This window comes from Psittacula echo (genome assembly GCF_963264785.1).
Source record: "Psittacula echo genome assembly, chromosome: 2".
In the NCBI taxonomy this organism is placed as follows: domain Eukaryota; kingdom Metazoa; phylum Chordata; class Aves; order Psittaciformes; family Psittacidae; genus Psittacula; species Psittacula echo.
Window position 1 is genome coordinate 8,810,507 of NC_137737.1, and position 23,016 is coordinate 8,833,522.

Consider the following 23,016-nt stretch of genomic DNA (forward strand, 5'->3'; position numbering starts at 1 on the left):
AACAAAGTCAATGCACTGATGAAAGAACTGAGGTTTGATTTGCTCCTGAATTTCTGTCATCTCTCAGGAGACTTTTTAGTCTGACACTGCAGATCCTACATGAACAGTGCTGATACTGGCCCTAATGACAACTTGGCTTAAAAAGAACCACAGTCAATGCAGCTGCTTCCTCCTCCACATTTTGAAGATTAAAGATATTAGAAGTAAAACACAGAAAATGATTCATGACTCAGAAATCGAACTTGTACTGGGAAGGTAAAAAGCATACACTGGAGGAGATGGAAAATCCATAAATCTGAGCTGTGTAAAAAACATCTCCCCCTTAAATTCTATCTTTATTATAGCAGAAATGGGACAAAAGAAAAATACACTCAAGGAGAAAGGCAAATCTACAGCAGAATAGTCAGCCTTCCCCTCTGGGCTTATAAACAGCAGACTCAAATCAAAATCCTTGGAAGTCCTTGGGAAAAGGATACTCTTAGCAGGTTACAAATATAGGAACTTTGAAAAAACCTCAGTATTTTCCTAAGGGGAATGAAGAGGAATCTTGATAAGGTGCCAAAAGTCACAAAAGTGATTCTGATTCAAAATGATTATTGATGAAATCTCTGTAGCAATAGCCCCAACACAGTAAGCTAAGATCTTCAGTTTGGTTAGAGAAATTACCACATCCATTTCTGCAGCCTTGATCTACCATCTCAGGCTGAGTTTACACAGAAAAATAACTCCACGTACTTGTGTCATTCTCTAAAGGGAGAAGAATCAAGATGCCCATCTGCATTACAGTGGAATAACATGAAGAGCTGGACAAGGTCTTTCTGCTGTTGGTTGGACAAGGTCATACGCAGCAAGGCTGAGGAGTACAGGTGCTATTACATTAGTATTAGTACAACTGTAATAGGTCTCTAAAGGGATTTTAATCAAAGACATTTGAAGAGTAAAGCTGTTTAATTAGTGGTTCTGCACTGGCCCTTTTTTCTAGATCCTGCAAAGAATATATTCAGTTGAGAAAAAGAAGAGTAGTTTCCTTATCCAATTTTACTATTGAGTTTCAGGACTGGTTTTTCCTTTTTAATTCCAGCTCAGCTTAGAGGATCTTGAGAATCTGCTGATAAACTGCCCTTGTCATTCTGTAAATACAATGCTCATACAGCAGTGTCCAGGAAGGACAGCTTTGCTTTAAGTCTGGGTAGATTTGACATTTGCTCAAAATCCTTGCTTGATCTTTGGATGTAATACAATGCCCCAAACCCCACCAAATTCAAATCCTGGTTATGCACCTGCTCTCCATAAAATTGGATAAGTCTGCTCTCCTGGTAAGTCATCACTTAGAGAAATCATAAAATATTTAGAAACCACTAAAATAGCAAACGGAAAAAGAGACTTCCTGGATATTTTATCCAAGGTACAAGACAGGCTCCAGGCAAGATTTATGGGATTTTTGCCACAATGACCAGATGCGTCTTCATCATTCTGGTACCACACGGTAGCTTAAGCAATCTTTAGAGGGGTAATAAAGGTCCTTTTGTCTGACTACTTTCCAGGATGCAAACAGTGCTTTGTGAGGTGTAGTTAAATACGAAAAGTACTTCTGGAACACTAAGATGGATAATCATGCATGGCCAAGTTTTCTGGTTTTATTCCCAACAACAGCCACCATTCAAGCTTGCCCAGAGCAGCCTTAATCAGGTCATAAATCAGTGGAATAGAGAAATGAAATTGTCCTTTGTGGGACCAAAAGAACATCCGTATTTTTGAAAGAAGAATCTAGTGATTTTTGCAATCACAATTCTGCAATACGTGTACCACATTCCTGATGTTCCTCGGTCCATGTCAAGCAAATGGCACTGAGTTGAATGATTTTCAGATTTACTTTGGTCAGTCAATAGTGTAGGATTGGTTAATTGTTGTGGCTCTCATTGATGAATTGATTCTTTCTGAATTTGATGGGTATGGAAGGAAAGGAACTGCATGAGACAAGTATCTTTTTTTCCTTTAATCCTCCTTGCCCTCAAATAGCAAGCTTTCAGCTCTCTGTTCCTATGGACTGCAAAGGCCATACAGCAGCTCTGCTGTACTCTTGCAGTCCTTAGGTCCACTTGTGACTGGGCCTAGGTGATACATCAGTGTCTTTAGACATTACACAGAGGTAGCTATGAAGTACATGGCAAATTATACTGTAATTTTCATGCAAGAATATGGCCTTTCATGTGCTGCAAAATATCACTAGACTATGAGCTGATACATCACATGCCCTCAGAGCAATATAAGAGAAGTCGTCACATGATTGGCAGACCCTACAACAGCAACGACAACACCTTCTAAATAGGTAAATATTTATCGGACTGTTTAGGCACTCTTACCTTTTCTACCTTCCCTCCAACCAGAGCAATAATCTCTATTTTTTTGCCTGTCTTTATACCTCTAACTGAATTTTGTTTCCCACCTTCAAAAGTTACACAATAGCTATATACATGCAACTGAAATTGCTGTGCTGTTGTGAGTCAACATCTTTTAATGATGCTGATGTTGATGCATGGAATATATCCAAAGTGGATTAATGGTTTTTCAACATCCCTTTCCACAAGTTCAGCACTTTGGATCTTTCTTTCCTTTGGAACAAAAGCACATTTTGAAATTCGGGAATTTTCCCCAGGACAGAAACTTTGTTTTCCACAAGCTCTAATCCACGGTAAGACAGTTCTGGTCTGGGGTACAGCAGCTGTTGTATATGATCAAGAAAAAATATGAAGGAGAATGCTTAGTAAATGCACTGGAAATATAAAATGGGTGCTTTTACTAACTGTCAAGGACTGGGTTTATATTATCTCCCATGAGAAAATTTACACAGGTTTTTGACAGTAATATATGGTCATGGAAGTAAATTCAAATTTATTCATAGGCAAAGTTTTTTGTTAAACTATAAATCATATTTGTAAAGTTCAAACAAAAAATTCAATTAATCAGGATGTTCGGAATACAGCCGTTCAGTTTCCCAAATGGCTGTGTCACTCAGTCACACTCTCATAAGGGCTCCTGTCTGCTCAAATGAGGTTTCATTTATACTAATATTTAGAGATGGCTCACACTTTAGAGGCTGATATTTAGAGCAGCACTCAGATTTAGGATATGAGGAATACAGGTGCAACAAAGATGCTATTCATTATTTCATAGTCATCAATTTTAACAGCCTATTACCAAAACATTTGTTAAACACAGCTGAGAAAGAAACACACACAAACTGACCTGTGATTAGTCAAACACCATAAATAACAAGCACCAAATAGATGATGTGCAAGTTTGCAAATGTCCCAAGATATTTGTTTCATAGAATCGTAGAAACAACTAGGTTGGAAAAAGCCATTAAGATCGTCAAGTCCAACTGGGACTGCCAAAGCCACCACTCAAGCATCAACACAGTTTTTGAACACTTCCAGAGATGGTGATTCTGCTCGTTAGGCATCGGATTCATTAACAAAATCAGGAGGAATCATTTGCATAACCCAGAAACACCACAAACAGAAAAAGAGGCTAAGCATATTTGCTTGTATCACTGCGCAATGGCCTAGGGCTTTGAGACATCAGACTGGGACCCAAATAACTTTTGCACTCATCCTGCTGGATGACTCTGAGTGATTTCCTCTCAGTTGGGATTAATTGTTTTAGCTTAAGGCAGGAATAACGCTACTGATCTTCTTGGTAAAGTAATTAGAAACATGCAGATGGGAAGCATGTAGCTGCAAAGCAGCAGAGGAGGAAGAACAAACCATACTCATCCCTGCCATGCCGTGTTAGACGCTGCTTACAACCAGGTTGTTCAACCTGAATGTTCTATGCCCACTCATCACTGTAATCTCATAGACTGACTTACAGCACTCTTTACCAGCATCTGAGGATGGATTTTGTATTCTTTACAGACCATGGAAACACCAGTTATTGTAAATTAAATCAGGCAACCTTTCCTTACTGCACCTCTTGTGACAGAATGTCCTTCAAATACAGAGGACAAATATAACTTGTGTGCCAACTGCATACAGTTTAAGTTTTCAAGTGTGATTTTAAAAGGGCCTTAAGCAGTTGCTCTCCCTTTGGTGCTGAATTTCACCTTCTGAAATATCACAGAGATTGAAGGAAGAATCCAGTCATCCTCATTGCAACCCAACTTTTTTGTGTGTGTGTGTGAGAAGTAGAAATTTATCCATTATACTGATTTACTCTTATCATCCGCTGATCAAACTGGAGGACATGACCCTCCTATCAGCACTCAGCCTGGACATCAGAGGTTACCACAGAAAACTCTCAATGTTTCAGAAGGAAACATCGTTTCCTTGTGATATGATTATGTGATATGATTAACACTTGATAACAATTCTGTCAAACTTTATACACCTTTAAACAGAGTTTACAGCAATAAGGTTTGCCACCATGCTACTATTTATATCCCATAAACACAGTTTACAGTGATATGCATATCAGTGATAATGACACTGACAATAGCAATCAACAGATGCACAGACGTTGAGGAATATTTTTAGGCAACATGTATTACTGCTTATACCTACAGAAACTTAGCTGAATACTCGAAGTTGCCACCTTTACTATAAAATAAAGACAAATATTGGTATTTTAAATGCAAAGATGAACCACTTCATGTGCAGCTTCATAGACAAAATTTCTCAAATCACATTATGCTTTCACAGAATAAAGTCTCCTGAGGGACAGCCACTTCTCTGAATTTGCATGGGGTGTCTAAAATGTCACCAATTTGCAATTTAGTTTGCTTTCTACGCAGGAGTAAGTGAATGAAAACCAGCCAACTTACGATCTCCTTGACAACGCACAGGACCCACAGATATCTTGGCTTCAGACCCAGGCCGATCAACGTCTCCAACCACTATCTGACTCACTGGTAGGTGCTCTTTGTATGACAACATCCCAGTGTCTTTTCTCCTGAATGACAGAAAAAGAAAGCAACTGTGAAATAGATGAAAATAATTTCCTTGAACATTATTATTCTTCAATGAACTAAGCACCAAGAGAACAGGTATGCAGAAATTACACCAGTACAGTGTTACCTGTCTCAAACAACATCAGTTTGAGCAATAATGCTGTCTGTTTACTGAGAAACAAATGGATAGCAGCTACCGTCACCCAGGAATACAGGCCGAGTAGCATGGCCAGTCCTGGACTCAGCTGGACTTGTGTGGGTCTCCCTGCTTTCCCAACTGATCAGCTCCATGCTAGTAGCTAACAACTTGCTGTTGATCTTGCTGATGTCTTCTGAGAGGGAAAGATACCCTAATGATTCCCAGAAGTGTATCTTTATTGCTCTAATTGCTGCCAGTTATTATACCTCTGCATACCAAGTGCTTCTTTTATATTTAATATTTTTAGTATCATGTCAAAAGAGGGAAATGAAAAACTAATTATCTGGAAGGCTTGTCATAGTCCTGTCATTTCTAATACTAAATGACTAAGCCCAAAAGCTCTAAACTTGTGAATCTAACCATGAGTATAGAGTTCAAACCCCATTTTAGTTAGCAAGATCACTAAAATTCAAATTATAGTCATGTCTAAAAGCTCCTCATTTCACCTGCAATGAAATGCAGTAACCTGGTGCCTTTTTCATGCCTAGGTCAAATCACTAAGCACAATTACAACACGTATCCTTTATCATTTCAGAAGCTGAATGCAGCTGGCATGTTGAGTGTTGTTTCTTCCAAATAGCAAATAAAATAAACCAAAATATATCAGACACTTTATCTCTAAGGTGCATTTTTGTTTATTATTTGTTTTCTTATTGTTTGGTTGGTTTTTTTTTTTCACATAAACACATGGAAGGCCACAAATATCCACACAGGAAAAAACACACTACATACAGCGTTAGGAATATGCTTTTTGACACAAAAGAAAGTAAGAGGAAGCAAAATTAAACCATCTTTTTTGCCTCTTTCTTTTTAGCTGTACCTTGGCATGTAACTGAGTATCTAAAGTAAGCAACTTCTTGATCTAAAAATTAATTTCTTTGTTCAAAAATACCACAGGATGAAGAATGAATTTAGGATCTGGAAAAGTTACTGAAGAGCACAATATGACTGTAACTGGGAACTTGCAAGGATTTCAGGAAACTGAAAGTCTTTTTCATCTCTAGTTTGGATGGTTCCATGACCTGACTCATACTGCTAATAACTAACTGGGAAGCACAGCAGGGATCTGCATAATGTGTGATAATGCCTGGAGTTTTCCAGTAGCACAGCAGTATTTTCCAGTAGTGTCCCCAGTCATCTTCCTTAGTGGGTCCTTCTGAAGAGACTGTTGGCAAAACATTCTTTTTAAAAGCAGCATAACTAAAGTAATTAAGAAAACAACCATCACAGATCATTGGAACTCTTGTCTGCTCTTTGTGATGAAGAGAGTCATTAGAGATTTAATTACTAGAGTTTTTCAAATAGGAGATGACTGTTTTCCTGAATCTGCATGTTCTTCCCCTTCTGAGCACTTGCGTTTCTCCATGGGCCCTTTGTACTGCTGAGATCATTAACCCTCTCTGGTTGGACACAGCTATAAGAGGTGCTGTGTTGGTGAGACTGCTCCAGGGGACTGCTAGGAAGGAAATAAACCAGAGAGGAATAACCCTCACAGGCTGCTTCTGCAGATTGTGCGAGGTTGTAGCATATTGCTTTTCATCCACAGATTGCAACACCCTTTACAAAGGTACCGTATTCATCAATTTGGAGACAGGTGATATACGAAAAGGAAGATTAAAGGACTTTCCCTTTAAGGAAGGAAAGAGTGAATACAAAGCCATGTATATAGACCTAATCTTCCATCGCTGCTAAAGACCGGTATCCATGGGACCCACTCCCTCCTAATGGAGGATAAATGTAGGTCATCTCTTTACTCTTTCTGAGATTCTCCTCTGAGACTAGCTTTCTCTGCCAATTGTTACTCTTTCAAAGAATGCTTTCAGGATGGACGTACCTGTTTAAAAGAAAGAATTCTTCAAAGAGCGTTAAAAAGAAAACTATTGGCATTTCTCTTCTTCCCTTCCCTTCTCACAAAAAGGGCTAATATTTCAGCTCCAAATAAGGATGTCAAAGGGCTGCCCTTTTCCTGTCACCAATAGCTTTCACCTCCTTTGAAGGAAATAAAAAGGAGCAGTAACACTTTTCTTCCTCTTTATTGACCATGTTTCTACTAATTTTAATATCTGACTTATGCATTTAGTGATATGGTCACTTTAAGGCAGTTGCCATGAAAATAAAACTAAATGTTAAGAATTCTGTTCAGAAATAGCCTTATTTTCTGATAATTGCTTACTTGTCTCATCAGCATTGTCAACTGCACAGAAGCTCTTGAGGGCTGGGAGTACTGGACAAAGAGTTAGGGAAAGGGAGGTGTCTTTTCTTCAGCAGATCCTGCATAGTTTGTTTGCTCTTAACAAAAAAGGGATAATGCTAGCTTTTGGTCAACACCTGCACCAAAAAGACAAATACACTTAAGACACTGAGTCGTTTTGCTATGCTTTTCTAAGGTACTTGTAGTTCCCCTGGATATAGCAATAAGCGCTGACAAAGTCAAAAAAGTTATAGACCAAAGACTGATTATAATGCTTGACTTTGTACTACACACTTAGAAATAATCACAGCTGGAGCACTCAATTCCTGCAAGTGATAATGTTCCTGCCGGTATTTAAAGACTTTGCACATTAAGAAGGTGGAGAAAATCTCTGAAGTTTTCCCTCACCAAAGAAAGTCCCCTTAAGAGAATAAAGATTGAATTCAGAGTGTGTCATACTCCTATTAATAGCCAAATGGGAGATGAATGAATCTGATCAAATCCTGTAATTATTACCAGGAGATATTGATGAAATCTCAGTGTAATTTTCTATTTCTAATTTCTTTGCCTACATATAACAGTCTGCAAAGTGTTTCAGGGTGCCTTTGAATGAAAGCAGCAGATATCAGTGTAAGATTTATCATTGTTTTGATTATGATCATCTACTTAGTCTTTATAAGCATTCTGTGGTATGCATATATCAGCACATGAGATATTCCAAGTAATGATAAGATTCTGTACTGCTATTAATTTGCTTATATGATGATTTAATACAACCAGACTTCTGTTACTGGACTGATTTATTTTCTCCAGTTTCTTTAGACATCACTTAATTATCAGTCCAGTCCTATAGGGAAACAAATAAAGAATGTACTACAGGTAAGAATGGAGTTACTTTTAAAAGATATGCTTATATGAGCTGAGGAACAGGAATTGTTTTGAGAATACAAATCAAAAACCTACTGGATTGAAACTGCAGTGTTAAACATATTATTTAGCATCAGGGACTGTAATGATAGGACAGGTGATGGGTCTAAACTTCAGCAGGGGAAGTTCAGGTTAGATATAAGCACAAAGTTCTTCCCTTTGAGGGTGGTGAGGCCCTGGCACAGGTTGCCCAGAGAAGTGGTGAGTGCTCCATCCCTGGCAGTGTTCAAGGTCAGGTTGGACAGAGCCTTGGGCAACATGGTCTAGTGTGAGGCTTCCCTGCCCATGGCAGGGGGTTGGAACTGGATGATCATAAGGTCCTTTCCAACCCAACCCATTCTATGGTTAGCTGTGGTCTGAAGAATAAAAACTCCCAGATGTTCCCATTTCAAAGGTATTCAACTGACCACCTCTCTGAAGACCCAGAGTTTTAGTATGTAAGCACCTTTATTGTAATCCCTGAATTTCCATGATCTATCTGAGAGAGGTATAAAGCAGTTCAGTCCAGCTAGTATCTGCATATGACTGTAAAAAACATTGTGAAGGGGACTGGTGCACCAAGCATTAGCATTTTCTCTCTTCCAGAAATATCTGGCAAGAATTTTATTTATATTTGAACCACTAAGAAGAGCTGGTAATACAGAGAATTTAATGAACAATGCCATTTTTGGCAGCAGCCTTAATAATCTGGAAGTGAGTTACTTGGAAATATGCAAGTTCTAATTAACAGGATTAAAACAAGGGCAAACAAAAGCTAGGATTAAAGCAGAACTAGCTAACTTTTGAAAGGATTTGATGAAAGTTAGTTAACTTTCTGTAATGTACATACCATGCAGCATAAAAGTCATACTTTTAGATTCACCCTGTTCCCACAGCTCTGCGCTTCTGAGGAATAAAAAACTGCCAACAATATAATCCAAGCTGAAAACTTTTTCTACTTGAATTTGCTGTTCTCTGGGGTTCTTTACAGGTCCCTTTCCCACCTTAGATACCACCCTTAAACATTAAACTGGACCTAATGACTCTCCCTTACTGTGGCTGCCAACGGGTATTATGAAAAATATCATTACTTTATGGAATAGTACAAACAGTCAGAGAGTCATAATTCAACTTTTTTTCCCCACACTGGCATTAGACAGGCTGAAGTCCTACGAAATACGTTGTTCTTGTATTCCTAACAGCAAAAGAAGTTTGAACTCTTAAAATAAAGACTGATCTTAAGGCAGTTGAGCTGTTTATCTAGCACACAAACAGGAAAGAGTGCCAACCTTTAGCAACATGCATTTCATTACGATGTAACCGGTATTTCGCTTGGGTAATCACAACCTATATGCAGGTACAACTGCAAGCTGTATGGTGCAAACAAGGGTTTGTAAGAGGTTTGTTTCAGTGGAAAATGATGAAGTAAAACAGGCAAGCAGTCTGGATGTTTGTTTTTGAGAGCTCTTAAGAAGAGCTGACCTTCTCCTCACCTCCATCTAAATGATACAATGAAAGACTGTGGGATTCCAGCATCCAAATTACTAACATAAACATGTGCATCCTTTACCTTCTATTAGTAAAGACTAATTCTGTCAAACCCATGAGGCTGAAGGTGTAGCACGTATAAGTAATCCTTGTTTAGAAATTCTACAAGATTGATTATTTTTTTTTAATTTAGTGTACAAGCATAATATTCATAACTAGTCCCACAAGAAGAATTATGAACAAATTTAAGATATCCTCAATGACAATGAACTATACAAAAGAAACACTGTAATGTAAATTTAGTCAGGTTAATTTAAGGAACTTCAAACTTTCTTTGAAGAAGAAATCATCTTATATTAGCCATGCAAAGACATGTTTAATTCACACATTTTTCCTGGGATTGAGACTTAGATCTCCTTTTTCACTTGACACACTCTATCCATCCCCTGACCTTTAAGATGAAAAAACTTTGGAATTAAATGAGGAAAAAAGTTTGCTCCTTTGGACACCTCTCAAATCTTATAATCCTATAACACCAACCTTCTTAATTAAATTCAGGTTAATTTGAATCCTCATAAACATCCTTATGAGGATTATATGCTTTAATAGTGCTTAGAAAATTAATACTTTGCAAGGTATACAGTATACAAATAAAAAGTTGCTAAAAAAATTCCTGTTTTTAAAGGAAGTTAATAAAACCTTGCTTTTTTTTTTTTTTTTTTCCAAAAGACTTAAAATACCATGGATCTTCTAAAGGCAGAGTGTCTAAGAACCACTTCTCAGCATGACCAGGCATGTGGGATTTAGCTGAATAATTTAATATGCCTGATGCTGAAACTGTATCACCATGGAATTTATGCAAGCAGTTTGGCGAGAGTTTCTGAGCTAAGAAGTTGACAGAAACCTGTTCCATTTCTTCCCTTTTCCCTGCTTGGCAAGAGATGATGAGACACCGAAATCTCCGGCAACTCAGAAAGAACCTTGAAGTCCATAAGATACACCAGTGCTATCACAGCACTTCCTGATGCCATGTGTGATAGAGATACATTGAGAAATGGATCTCATTTAAATAATCTCTCAGAAAGGAGACCGAGATTAGTCTGCTCCTAAAGGGCTCTTGTCTGAAAGGACTTCTTGACTTAGTCTGTGAAAAACCAAATAACCACAGCAAAAGGTGAATAATGGAGATGGCAAACTGCACTCTGCTTTCTTTTGAACTATACGGATCAATTTCAGAGGAAAATCTGCCTCTTCTGAGTATGTGCTTATATTCTCCTTCCAACAGAACAGTGGAGACAGAAGGTTTCTCCTTCAAGCAGAGCAGTTCCACTTACGAACTTCATTTCTTTAGTATTCTTTTCCAGGGCTCCTCTTCTTTTAGGGTCCAGCAGCTCCTCTGACTTGACGATTTTTGTTATTTCTATACCAAGACATTTGAAGAATAGAATCTAGAAATCCTACTATGCTGTAATTGATCTCCAGCACCTGATCTTCGCCTCTTATCAACAATTAAATCACTTCTGTCTCAGTTTCAGATTTTTTTTAAGCAGGACAGGAAATATACATGGCATTTCCTTTGGGAGTAATGCTGAATCTTGCATTGAGATGTCCCTTCCTCTTTGAGTGATTATGGAGATAAGATTACTTGGGATTCAGTGAAGCAGATAAGAAAGTTCTCCTATGGACCTACATCTGAAATGAGATGCTAAGGGAATCTGCCAAGAAAAATTGGCATTGGAAAGGGCAAATAACTCAAAGAAACCTCTTTAAAAAGTTAGTTAAAAATTTCATTTGGCATTTTCAAACCAGTATGATTCTTTGATCTCAAAATATGCCAAAATTTAAAAAGATATTTTGAAAAATAACAGTTAATAAAGGAAACTTGAAAATAACCTGCAATTCGCAATGCCTAAAAAGTTTTCAAGTCAACCTCAGAAAGTTTAAAATGCTTTGTTTTATGACAGAAGCATGAGAAAACTCTGTTCTCAACAGGCGTAACCAAACGAAGGACAATAAACTAAATGATCCATTCAGCTATTCAACATACCCCCGAAAGTTAAACACCTTTCTTCATAATCACCTTGACAAAGAGAAACCTGTATTCCTTCCATGATCCATTCACACATACTGGAACTTCCCATGAAATCACAGGCTACTTCAACTCCAAGGGAAGAAAATCCCGAAGGACTGTACTGAATACTGCCAGCTGCTTCCAAAATTCTCTGATTTAAAACCCCAAGCATTTTTCATTCCCTTTTTGTACATCTGAATGCACTATAGCAATAGTAACATTTTACTGTGTGCACACTCAGAAATAGTTACCTAATGGAATGTGCGTTTTTCATATCTACACTACTGAATATCCTATTCCAAGATCTCTGCAGATAAATGATGAATTCTAGTCTAATTGTAAAGATATAAATATATATTGATAGATAGATACCTATATATAGATCTATACCTATAGATCTATAGTTCATTTATTATTAGACTATCTAACTAATAAATAGGCCATTCTAACTATCCACAACCCTTTGGACCATGGCCTATCACAAACTAGCAGAGAAAATGTGCTTCTGGCAGGATTTTTAAGGCTCAAAGATCTGTATTGGAAGAAATATTAAAAATCTCAGAGCAGCAGCTCAGAGACTTCATTTCTTGGAGTTTTTGACAACTTTGACAGTTTTATTTCATATGACTGAAAGAGCTAAATAAAAATAACTGAGTATGGCATGACAAAATAACAGATGGCTATAGTTAATGCTGACTTCAGCCCCTATATGCCTGTTGAGTTCAATAGCGTACTAAAGTGCATAACTTACTGTTGAATTTGGTCCAGAAAACTTAACAAAGTATGGGACTTCCTGCACCTAGAAAATCTCAGTGAAACCCAACTATGCAAACAGCTACCATTGCTCCTACCCTTCCACCGGCACTTCCTGTAGTGTTCATCCTTACATCACATCTATGGGTATACCTCATACAACACTGAAAGCAATCTACACTTCACAAAAGCACCATTGGGAACATAAGGGTGGTGTGATTTAGCTCACCTTTTCAGTTGCTTGTATAGCTATGACACTAAATACTTTGGGAAAAAAATCTAGGTTGATCACACCTTGGAACATTGCTTGATTAGGAAACCTTACAAAATCATACATATGGTGAGTATGCCCAGAGAAGGGCAATGCAGCTGGTGCAGGGCCAGGAGCACAAGTCTGATGAGGAATGTTTGAGGGACCTGGGGTGGGGGGTATAGTCTGGAGAAAAGGAGGTTCAGAGGAGACCTTATGGCTTTCTACAAATGCCTGAAAGGAGGATGCAGCAGGGTGGGTTGTTGGTCTCTTCTCCCAACTAACAGGCAACAGGACAAGAGGAAATGACCTCAAGTTGCACCAGGAGAGGTTTGGATTGGATATTAGGAAAAATTTCTTCACCACAAGGATTGTCAGGCATTGGGAAGCAGTTGAGTCACCACCCTGGAGGAGTTTAAGAGACATGTAGATATGGTGCTTAGAGCCATGGTTTAGTGGTGGATTTGGCAGTGCTAGGTTAAGGGTTGGACTTCATGATCTTACAGGTCTTTTCCAACCTAAACGATTCTAGGATTCAATGACTTTCTGAGTAGGTTGATTCTGTCTCCCAAATTTATATCTCCCGGTAAGCATTTTTCATGGTTATCCTTCCCTTTGTCTTTTTATGCCAAATTCCTCTTTCATTTGGGCTTGCTTATGCTTAATACAGATGATATCTGAGCTCTTTTAGCCTTACATTTGGGCTTCTGTACAATAGAGGTTATTAGTAAGCATAAAGCTGTCTGACATGAAAAATGTTGTATTCAGCAGTGTTGGATTCCGCTCTGTGTAAAAAATTACACTTATCCTACTTCTGTATCTACATGATATTTTGGAAGACACAGAAAAATTACGTTCCCTGCTAGCCATCACATGGAAAATAAGCATACCAGCATCCTTTTACTAAATAATAAACTATGTAGCCAATAAAAAGACAAAAAGATGGGAAAACAAGTAATGTCATGTACTATTAACAGTAGGATTCCTAGAGAAATTACTATCAAGCTATTTATTTCCTTTCTGTAAAGACCCCAAACAACTCTGCACTGATTTTTAAGAAAACTTAGGTATTTGAGCCCATTACTCAATAGGTTTTCTGTACTGACTGAACTCAAACTTTAACCACCACTACATCTTACTTCCTGTATCTATAATCAGTTCTCATTCTTGAAATACTGTGTATTTATGGAATGAAACATGATTGCCTCTCCTCAGAAAACCTCAGTTTTCCTTCAGCCCTTAGAGGTAACTATAGCATTGTACCTTAACCTTGTCTCCAGTTTCAGCCCCAGAAGATTGCTTCCCATTTTACTTCCATGGGTGTGTGGAAGAAGGCAAACCCACAACAGTGATGCCTCTCTCAAAGGGGCATTTATCCCAGTAGATCACCAGTGTTATTTAGTCTTTATTGTGTAACATACAGCTTGTACATCTGTAGATCCTTGCTCAGTAAGAGGATTTCTTAACCTGCTGCTGGCAAGAGTTGGAATCAGTGAACCTGCATTATTTTTTTTCTGCTTTCCTGATAAATAGAAAAATTGTTTCTAACTGTAAAATTATCAGCCAAAGTGGTCTCAAAACAAACTATTTCCCTAACTGCTTAAAAACATCTCTCAGTACAGTGAAGCCATTTTTTGATGTCGTCATCATTTGCTTTGTTTGACCTATGAAAGCTGGAGACCTCTTAATTTATCCTGGAACTGGTAAGGATATAGGGAAGAAAGAGCAATTTCAAACACGAAACCATGGCAAAGCCAAATGGAAGAAGAAATTTGTAACAGCCATTGCTAAAAGCTAAGAACCAAAACCCAAACCCCAAAATCCCACAAAACACTGTGAGCTATTATCTGCAAATTGTGCCATAAACATAATGCATGATGTTGCTACCTCTACTGAGAAAGGAAAGCGAGGTCCACTATCACAAATGTTCTCTAGTTAAAAAAAGAATTAAATATCTCACTACAAATGGCTACCACCATTCATCAGAAGTAATTACCTGAAAATGAATGCTCCAAGATATTCAAGCACATTTAAAGCAATGTTGCAACATAGAAGTAATTAACAAATGTCTTTTTTCATTATGGAACCACTCTGCAATAAAGCACAACCAAACATGGATACTTGCCACTTTCCTAGCTTGTAAACATGCACATACATCTCTCAGAATTGATCGCAATTAGGTTTCTCTTTCAGTGCTTTCTCTAAAGAGACAGACGACCTTGTTCTGCAATGATATGCAGCTTTATCTATAGGTTAATCTCTTTATAGCTTTTCAAATGTTTTTATGATACCCTTACCTCTTGTCTGTGTGTGTGTATATCCAACATGTATTACACTAACAGAGGACAAAAGAAAGGATACCAAAGAAGGTACTTAGTGAGGTTCTGAAACACTGTATTCTTGCATAGTGTACAACTGTGCCACCTCCAGATGCAGCTGTGTTCTGTGGGGCTGTAGGGATTATCTCACAGCACTACGAGACAAATGAGTGACCAGGATTAGGATTTGAGCCACAGGGAAGTTATGGCATGCTATACTTCGTGTTAAATATTAGGCCAAATGTACATGCTCCTGTTTAGAAAAATCTGGTTTGCTGCACTGACTGCAAAATGTAGCATGTCAAGTATTTAGCATTTTGTTGACCACACTTATACAGGATTAGTGACCTATTCATTAGCCAGATCGCTCCACTTTATTGCTCTGATGGATTTCCATTATCCTTCTTGTTAGCCTTTGAGCTCAGCTCTCTTTATATTACACATCACCACTTCCTCCACAACGAAAGACCAAAGCAAACTTAGCAGAACTCACCGTTCATTTCCTAAGGCAATTCCCTCTGAGCTGAGCCTGTCTTTTCCTAGCATAATACTTGATGAACCCCTCCAACACTTTTAGCTCCATAGTGTGTTGTTACAACCCTGATTGTGTCAACTGAAAAGGCTCTGGGGCATGGGTTTCTAAGAATCTGTGCCAATATGGTCATGGCTAAAGGAGACTGATGAAGTGAATAATAAGTCCTGAGATCCCCCCTTATCCATAAGAATGGTGCTTTTCAGGACTCCAAGCAATCCTGGGTAGATCCTATGCTGAAAGTGACCCTGAAGCAACTGGGTTGTGCTTCTCTGATCTTTCAGGCTACAGCATTTTTATCAGCATTAGGTGAAGACAGACATTAATACGTAGTACTTTGGGTCCAAAGGTCCCAAGTATTTGCAGCTGGTGCACTGAGAGCCTTGACAACGTTGTGCTGCATTTTAATGGAACAAGTATAATAATCTGCCAAATGTCGATGTATTTTCTGATGGCTTAAATGTAGTTTACTGCAGATGTTTCTTGCCTTAAAACAGATCTATGAGATAAAAGTTGCCTAATAGTTGTAGGCATACCAAGAAGACTATCACTTCTACCTAAAAGCAAAGACTACAGATCCAGTGCAAGAAAGGCTGAGGTCACTGAGGACAGCTCTCTGCTATTTCAGGAAGCCTTATCACTCAGTCTTCTGCAAGATCTGATCACATCTGTACTGATTTTATCTGGGAGGGAATGTAATTTTCTTCACAGTAGCTCCTATGGGTGCTAGCATAAATATTTCTTCCTCATTCATGTTCACCTCAATGTATTTTTACAGAAAATGATACTATATATTTTAGCACATGGGAAATAAAAGACAATGGAGAGGCAAATAAACTACTGCTAACCTCAACTATTTGTGCCCATAATACCATGCAAAGACTGGCTCCATGGACAAGGAGCATGGCTGAGCAAATAAGCCTTACCAAAAGCCTTCTGAAAAGCATAAGAATAGAAGAAACATCCTGTAGGATCAGAACAACAGTCCGCCTGCTCCATCACCCTGCTGTGGATAGAGGCAATAAGAGGTGCTACTCAGGACAAGCATGTGAGCAGGGCCACTTTTGTCACACGTTCACCTCAGCTATGTCATTCTGTCCAACACTGGACACTTACGATTTGGCTGACAGTGTGGTGGGACATCTGCCTAGGAAGGATGAATCAGAAGACCCTTGAGGTCCCTTCCAACCTGGTGTTCTATGATTCTATGAATTCATACTGAGCCTTTAAGGATTTATATAAGGTTGTCATTTGCAAGCATTAATACATTAGAAGCAGAAATTGAAGTATCAGAATCATGAGGTGTTATAAAAATCAGAAGCAGATCACTAGGAAGTCTTTAAGAAAGTTAAGTAAGTTAAGAAAGTGAAGTAGGGATATGTTTAAAAGATCAACTGATTTGCTGAACTCTGGAACAGCTGAATAACTGCTGAGCTGAACCTTCAGTAGTCATTAAAGAAACCTGTAAAAACCCCCCAAAAATTAATGCTACCAGAAATAATGAGGTTTATGTTTCTTGACTTATGGGATAATGCTCATTCCAGATCAACAACAGGAGGAAGCAGGAAGTGGCCAATTGAGTCTTTTCAAAAAATACCCCTGAGATCACAAAAGTAAGACATTGTTTTGTTTGTTTTCTTGTTTTTGCTTTAGTTTCTCCGACAGAAAGAAAACATACATGTACTGCAAATTTCAAATACTTTCCCACTGTGTTTACAGGGGCAGCCTCCAGTTTTCATCATTTGATTTATGCTGTGACAAGACTTGCAATTGACTCCCTTTCCCCATTTCTCTTTCGTGTTAGAAATGTTTAACAAATAGAAGATTAAATGGTTTAGTACCTCCATGAAACTTGTATTTCCTTGAGATCAGGTCTCTCCTAGGGAGTTCCTATTAAAATACAAGTCAGTATGCATTCTGGCAGTTCTATTATGCATTATTTACATTTTCTTTTCATGTTCAGAATCCTTGAAATATAGTTAGCCACCTTGTTTTCCAGGAAATCCTGAATGACAGTAGACAGTGCTTCTAATCACTAATCATTCGACCATCCTTACAAATCCTTAGTAAGTATAAATATATGTGCTGGCCCCCAACTAAGTGCCTACCAAGTAATAATTTGTAGTGCCTGCAGATGACAAGGCCTTACTGTCAAACCAGATGTTTGCAATCTTTTAGGCAAGAACAAAGTGAGGATATTTATGTGTAAAGGTGACAAAGGTATCTGCCTTAGCAAACTAAGTTACATTGTGTCCAAATTGATGGGGGAGATGGAAATGGCATCCTAGATTAAAAAAAAACATTGATGTAGCTCCCCAAGAAACACAGAATGATGAAGAAGTGTCAGTTTTCATTCTTTGCAGTTTTACTGGCGATCCCTTTTCTAAACAAGCAGTAGCATGCAGCAGTGCTGATAAAATCTCCCTCAAAATCTTCAGCCCTGGAGCCTGCCTCTCCATAAAATTCTCCAATCATGGGGAATTGCATTCTCTATCCTAACGATGCATTTCTAGTGCCAATAATGAGAAATGGAATTAACCTCAGAATGTTTTGAATATGCTGTTATTTGGACAAAGCTGGTTTTCTTCCAACTGAATCCATATAGTCTATATTATTAGAGATCATTTCAAAATACAGATTTTGGGCTGCCCTTCCTTGGAGTGTTCAGGACTCAGACATTCAATTGGCCTTGAGCAGTAAATCAGACTAGATGATGCCTGGAAGCCACTTCCAGACTGAATTACTCTGTGATCTGACGAGCATATGTATGTAGAGATGAGCATAGTGCAAAAACTAACCACCCTCAGAGAGCCTCTGAATTGATCTCTCTTTAGCAAAAGTATTTAATCAACTTAAGCTTTTGCTGCCCACGTCAGTCTCCTCAGTTGTTACCTCAGAGTTAAGCAAGTCAAGGTTTATCTTTATTCCAGACATCATTCTGCTTTTCTCCAGCTTTCAGAACAGAAGATGGCGTTATTTCCCGTTTATCCTTTAGGTCTGTTCTGCTTCACAATCAACATATATGGTAATTTAAAAGTTAATAAAGGGATAGTATTAAAAGTTAATAAAAGGACAATAAAGAGAGCTAATAACTGATATTTCTGAGCTATCTGTTCGTTTTTGCCATCATCTATCTGTTATCTTGATTCAAAGGATTATATCAGTTGATGTTATCTATTTTGTTGGCTCTTTTCATGGTCCTTAAAGGAACTCAGTTTCTCTGCTTTTGATGTCAGTGATCAAGCATTTCTTGTTCTGGGCTGTTTTACCAAAGAAAATGGCAGCAGGAAATAATGTCAGTTTTAAGAGTATTAAATGTAAGCATGCTGTGTGAATTAGGAGTTTGGATTTGATTCCTTGATCTTATGAAACCTTTCTGATACAGTTTTCTTTCAGGAAATATGGAAATATGAAAGTACCTTAGGGTTGACATAGGATACTTAAATTCATACTCTTACAAAATATGTTAACTCAACAGTGAAACTGTTGACCATTACATGTTATTAGGACATTCTATATCATACTCAGCAAATAACTGGTTTTAGACATGAGATTACATGTTTAGTGACAGCATTTTAAACTTTCCTGTTTCACAGAAATAAAACCTGCCAATTCACTTATACTTTTTCAATGACAACTTCTGCATCATAGTTTTTTATATTTTCTCGTTTTTTTTCTTCATCACATTTTCTAACACTGTCAGCAGATTTTATTATCTTTATATTTGCCTGCTTGCTTGGAAATTTGCTTTTTCTTGCCTTTCATTTGGCTCTACTTTATCTTTAACAACTTATATAAATAAACATATATACACAGGTACTTCACTAAAGGCAACAGTATAATTGTATTACGTATTTATATATAATTGTATAACATATTTAAGCAACAACCCCAACTCATAACCCAAGGAAGATTTTGTTTCCCCTCAATCTACATACTTTAACATAATTTTACAAACAGCATCCACTTGAGCAAAAGCCAAGCAAAATAGAGCATCTGTGACAAAGTAAGGGAATACACATTATTAGCTATCCCGAGGTATTGGTTTAGATAGCACCATTTATTCCCAGTAAAACATTTCTTCTCCAGCAAAATATGAGGAGACAAAACAGCTACCTGAATCCCATCAGCAAGCTTGCTCATATAGACACACTTTTAGCATTAAGAATCCATGTAGCATTTTTATGCCAATTTAAAGACTGTTGAAAACAACATAAGCTAAAAATGCAACAAATTACCTTGGACCAGATTTACAAAGTCTCCAACGCATACCCAGACAGCTCTTACAAACTTTGAGGGCTCTCCAGGGATTCCACTTCCTACATTTACTAATATTCTTCGCTATAGTATTCTGCACATGAACAGAAGGCAGAGGAAAGAAACATAGCTGGAGAATTATGGGATGAGGGGTGTTGAGAATGTGACAAAATGTCTACCCATGATTAATTACAGATACGTAGGAATCTGGAAAGCTCGGGGCATTCATTGATTATTCAGCACACAGAAAAAAATCACAAAACCAACAAAACCAAACAGGAAGGAGATGCGAATGATAATTAAGACAAAACCAGACCTGGACCATGAGGTTAGAACCCTTTATAGAATTTAAACTTCTTTTACAAGTTTAACTACAGAACAAAATCTAAAAGCAGTTTCTCCTTTTCATTTTGATGTTAGAACCATGGCCTTTATTGCTTAATTTGCAGGCTTCATGAGAAGTTACTGCATTGCTTTGAGTGTTTATCATAGACTGTACTAGCGACCTTCCTCTGTATAATAAAATAATGCACTATGCATATGGCATTTTTGTCCTTTTTATCACATCTTTTTCAGTGCTAAGAATCTGCTGGGCAAAATGAGAAATGGACAAAAAATGATTCTTCCTCTAAATGCTGACATTGTGCAGCTACTTGAGTGATGAAGTGACACGGTATTTGATAAGTGGCTCTGAAGAAAATCTCCCCATCAAGTCTGGGACCTGATGGAAAAATGTATCTTAAGGGCTTCTAGGTTCCCTCCTCCCTGTCCCTCCCACTTCCCTCCTCCTCCCCACCCTCCAAATAATTACTTCTTGTCTTCAGGAATTACTTCCAATTACATCCTGTTCCATATGTATATGTCTATACATATATATACACATATCTATATGCGTGTATATATATAGCTACACATACTGGTATATTTATATGTATACACGTGTGTGCATATATACACACACGTATATATACTGGTATATATATCCATATATAAATATATATACACATACACACACATAAATATGTACGTGTATATATATATGCTGGTACACCAAAGAACGAACAGTGAAAACACATAATCTTTTGTTTACACTGGAGGCTTAATACCTTCAGCTTGATGGACTCCCTTGTGACTGTTTCAGCTAAATTATGACTGTTAACAATAATAACAGCCAAGCATGCACTGCAGTCTTCATCTGCCCTATAGGTTATCACATATTTCAGATGTCTTCTACATAGGACTGCACTGATTCAGAAACAAAAAAAGGCAGAAGAGTCCAACAATTTAAGAAGAAAGGCAAAGCACTCTCTCCAGTGTCAGGTACTGAGTGAAATACATTGGGCTGGTCAGCACTGGGGTGAATTCATCTTCATAGCACTGCACTGAGAGCAGAGTCATTACTCTTTAAGTTAGCACAGAAATAAAAGGAGGAGGAGGAGGAGAAAATAACTGGCAGCTGAAAGTTCTGCAGAGCACAGTGCTCAGTGTACTCTGCCCTTACCTGACAAGCTGCAACAGTAAGGTCATTGACTTTAAAGTTAAGACCATAAGCTTTTCATTCAGACTAAAAATTCTGTATGTTTCTAGGCAAGACATAGCAGACATTTTTGTTCTTGGTTGCCTCATTTGTGATGTATACTAATCATGAAGTTTAATAACAAAAACAATATGAATAAGCTGGGAACTGTATTTTAAATCATCTGTACAGTAGAAAAAAAATCATAAATCTGCATCTTCACCTGATAATTCATCACCCTCTCACAAATTTCTTAGAATGATGTTTCTAACAACAGCAAGAATATCCCTGAGAGTAATAGACACCTAATTCTGATAGAATTTTTTCAGAGCTGCTGTTGAATGATTCTGTAGCTTAAAAAGCTCTGGATAAGACCAGCCGTCTGCGACTGGCTGGAACTGAGGTCAGCTGGGACACAGGAAAACCTCAACACCAACACTCAGAGATGAGGTCGGCAGTAGGATGAATGCTCACTATTTGTCTCACAGTGATTTACATAGCAAATAATAAACACGGATAACATAGAATCACAGAATAAACTAGGTTGAAAAAGACCTAGATCATCAAGTCCAACCATTAACATCTTGTCATCACTCATTCCTTTAGGTTCATTCATTCTTGCTAGCACTGAATGATGAACGAACGTGAAGTCAAATGAGAATCATCTTCATTCCTAGCAGGTTGCTAGAGCTCAACTGTTTTTACATATGCAGCAAGGTAAAGGACTCTGCTTATGATGCATGAAGATACTTTTTCTCATTCTTAGCTATGCTAGTTTTGCACTGCTTGTGGGATGAAAAATCATAGTAACCGAAAAAATATAAGCGCACAAGACTGATATATAACACCAAGTCAGAATGTGCCATTTTAGGGAAGATAAGGCAGCTTGCCGAACAGTTATTTCATGTCATATAACTTTTTCTTGTGTTTTCAGTTTCAGAGAAAGCCAAGACTTGTTTCCCCAGCTGTCTGATCACTGACGTGAGTGACCAAAGCACAGGCATAAAGGGAAACACTTTATTTAATGTTAATGAGTGGGATAATACCTAAACATCAAGTCGTACCAGCTTGTTATAAATAAGGCTACAATCCAGTCCCAAAGGTGAATAATACAGAATGAAAAAGACAGAAAACAGGAGTAATGTTTGAAAGTTTCATGATTCATCAAATCCCAAAACTCTTAATGCCCTCAGCCTGTATCAGTTCAGGCTGCAAATCTACCAGGTCTCAAGAGCTACATACATATGGCTGTTGCCAGTACTTGCATGGAACATCTCTAAAAAGCAAGCTAGGTGATCCTGGGTTTGCTCAGATCCTGGACTACGATGGGCTACGCATTACCAATACCACACAAAGATTAGGGATAACTGCAGGGCTGCGGGTAGTGTCCTTCAGTCTATATAAACACAGTAAGCCTGACCACTTACAGTGCAAGAGATGCTAGGCCTTTCACATGCCCTCAAATTAAATTTTGCATTGCTCACCTTCATCTTATGTACATATTTAATGATGGTTTGGACTCTGAGGAAATAAAAGTCCTTTTGTGTTTGTACACAACCTAGCCTAACAGAGCCCTGGTCTGTGGCT

The 23,016-nt window shown here is 38.0% G+C and overlaps 1 protein-coding gene across 1 annotated transcript in view; it reads right to left on the reverse strand.

Annotated features, from left to right (window-relative positions):
* The window catches only part of CNTNAP2 (contactin associated protein 2), a gene marked incomplete at its 3' end in the record, with an annotated part of 1,031,819 nt that overhangs the window by 146,056 nt on the left and 862,747 nt on the right, over positions 1–23,016 (reverse strand). Inside the window, exon 15 of the mRNA XM_080639583.1 lies at positions 4,823–4,950. Within this exon, the coding sequence (XP_080495709.1) occupies positions 4,823–4,950 (128 nt within the window). The remainder of the gene's footprint in view (positions 1–4,822; positions 4,951–23,016) is intronic.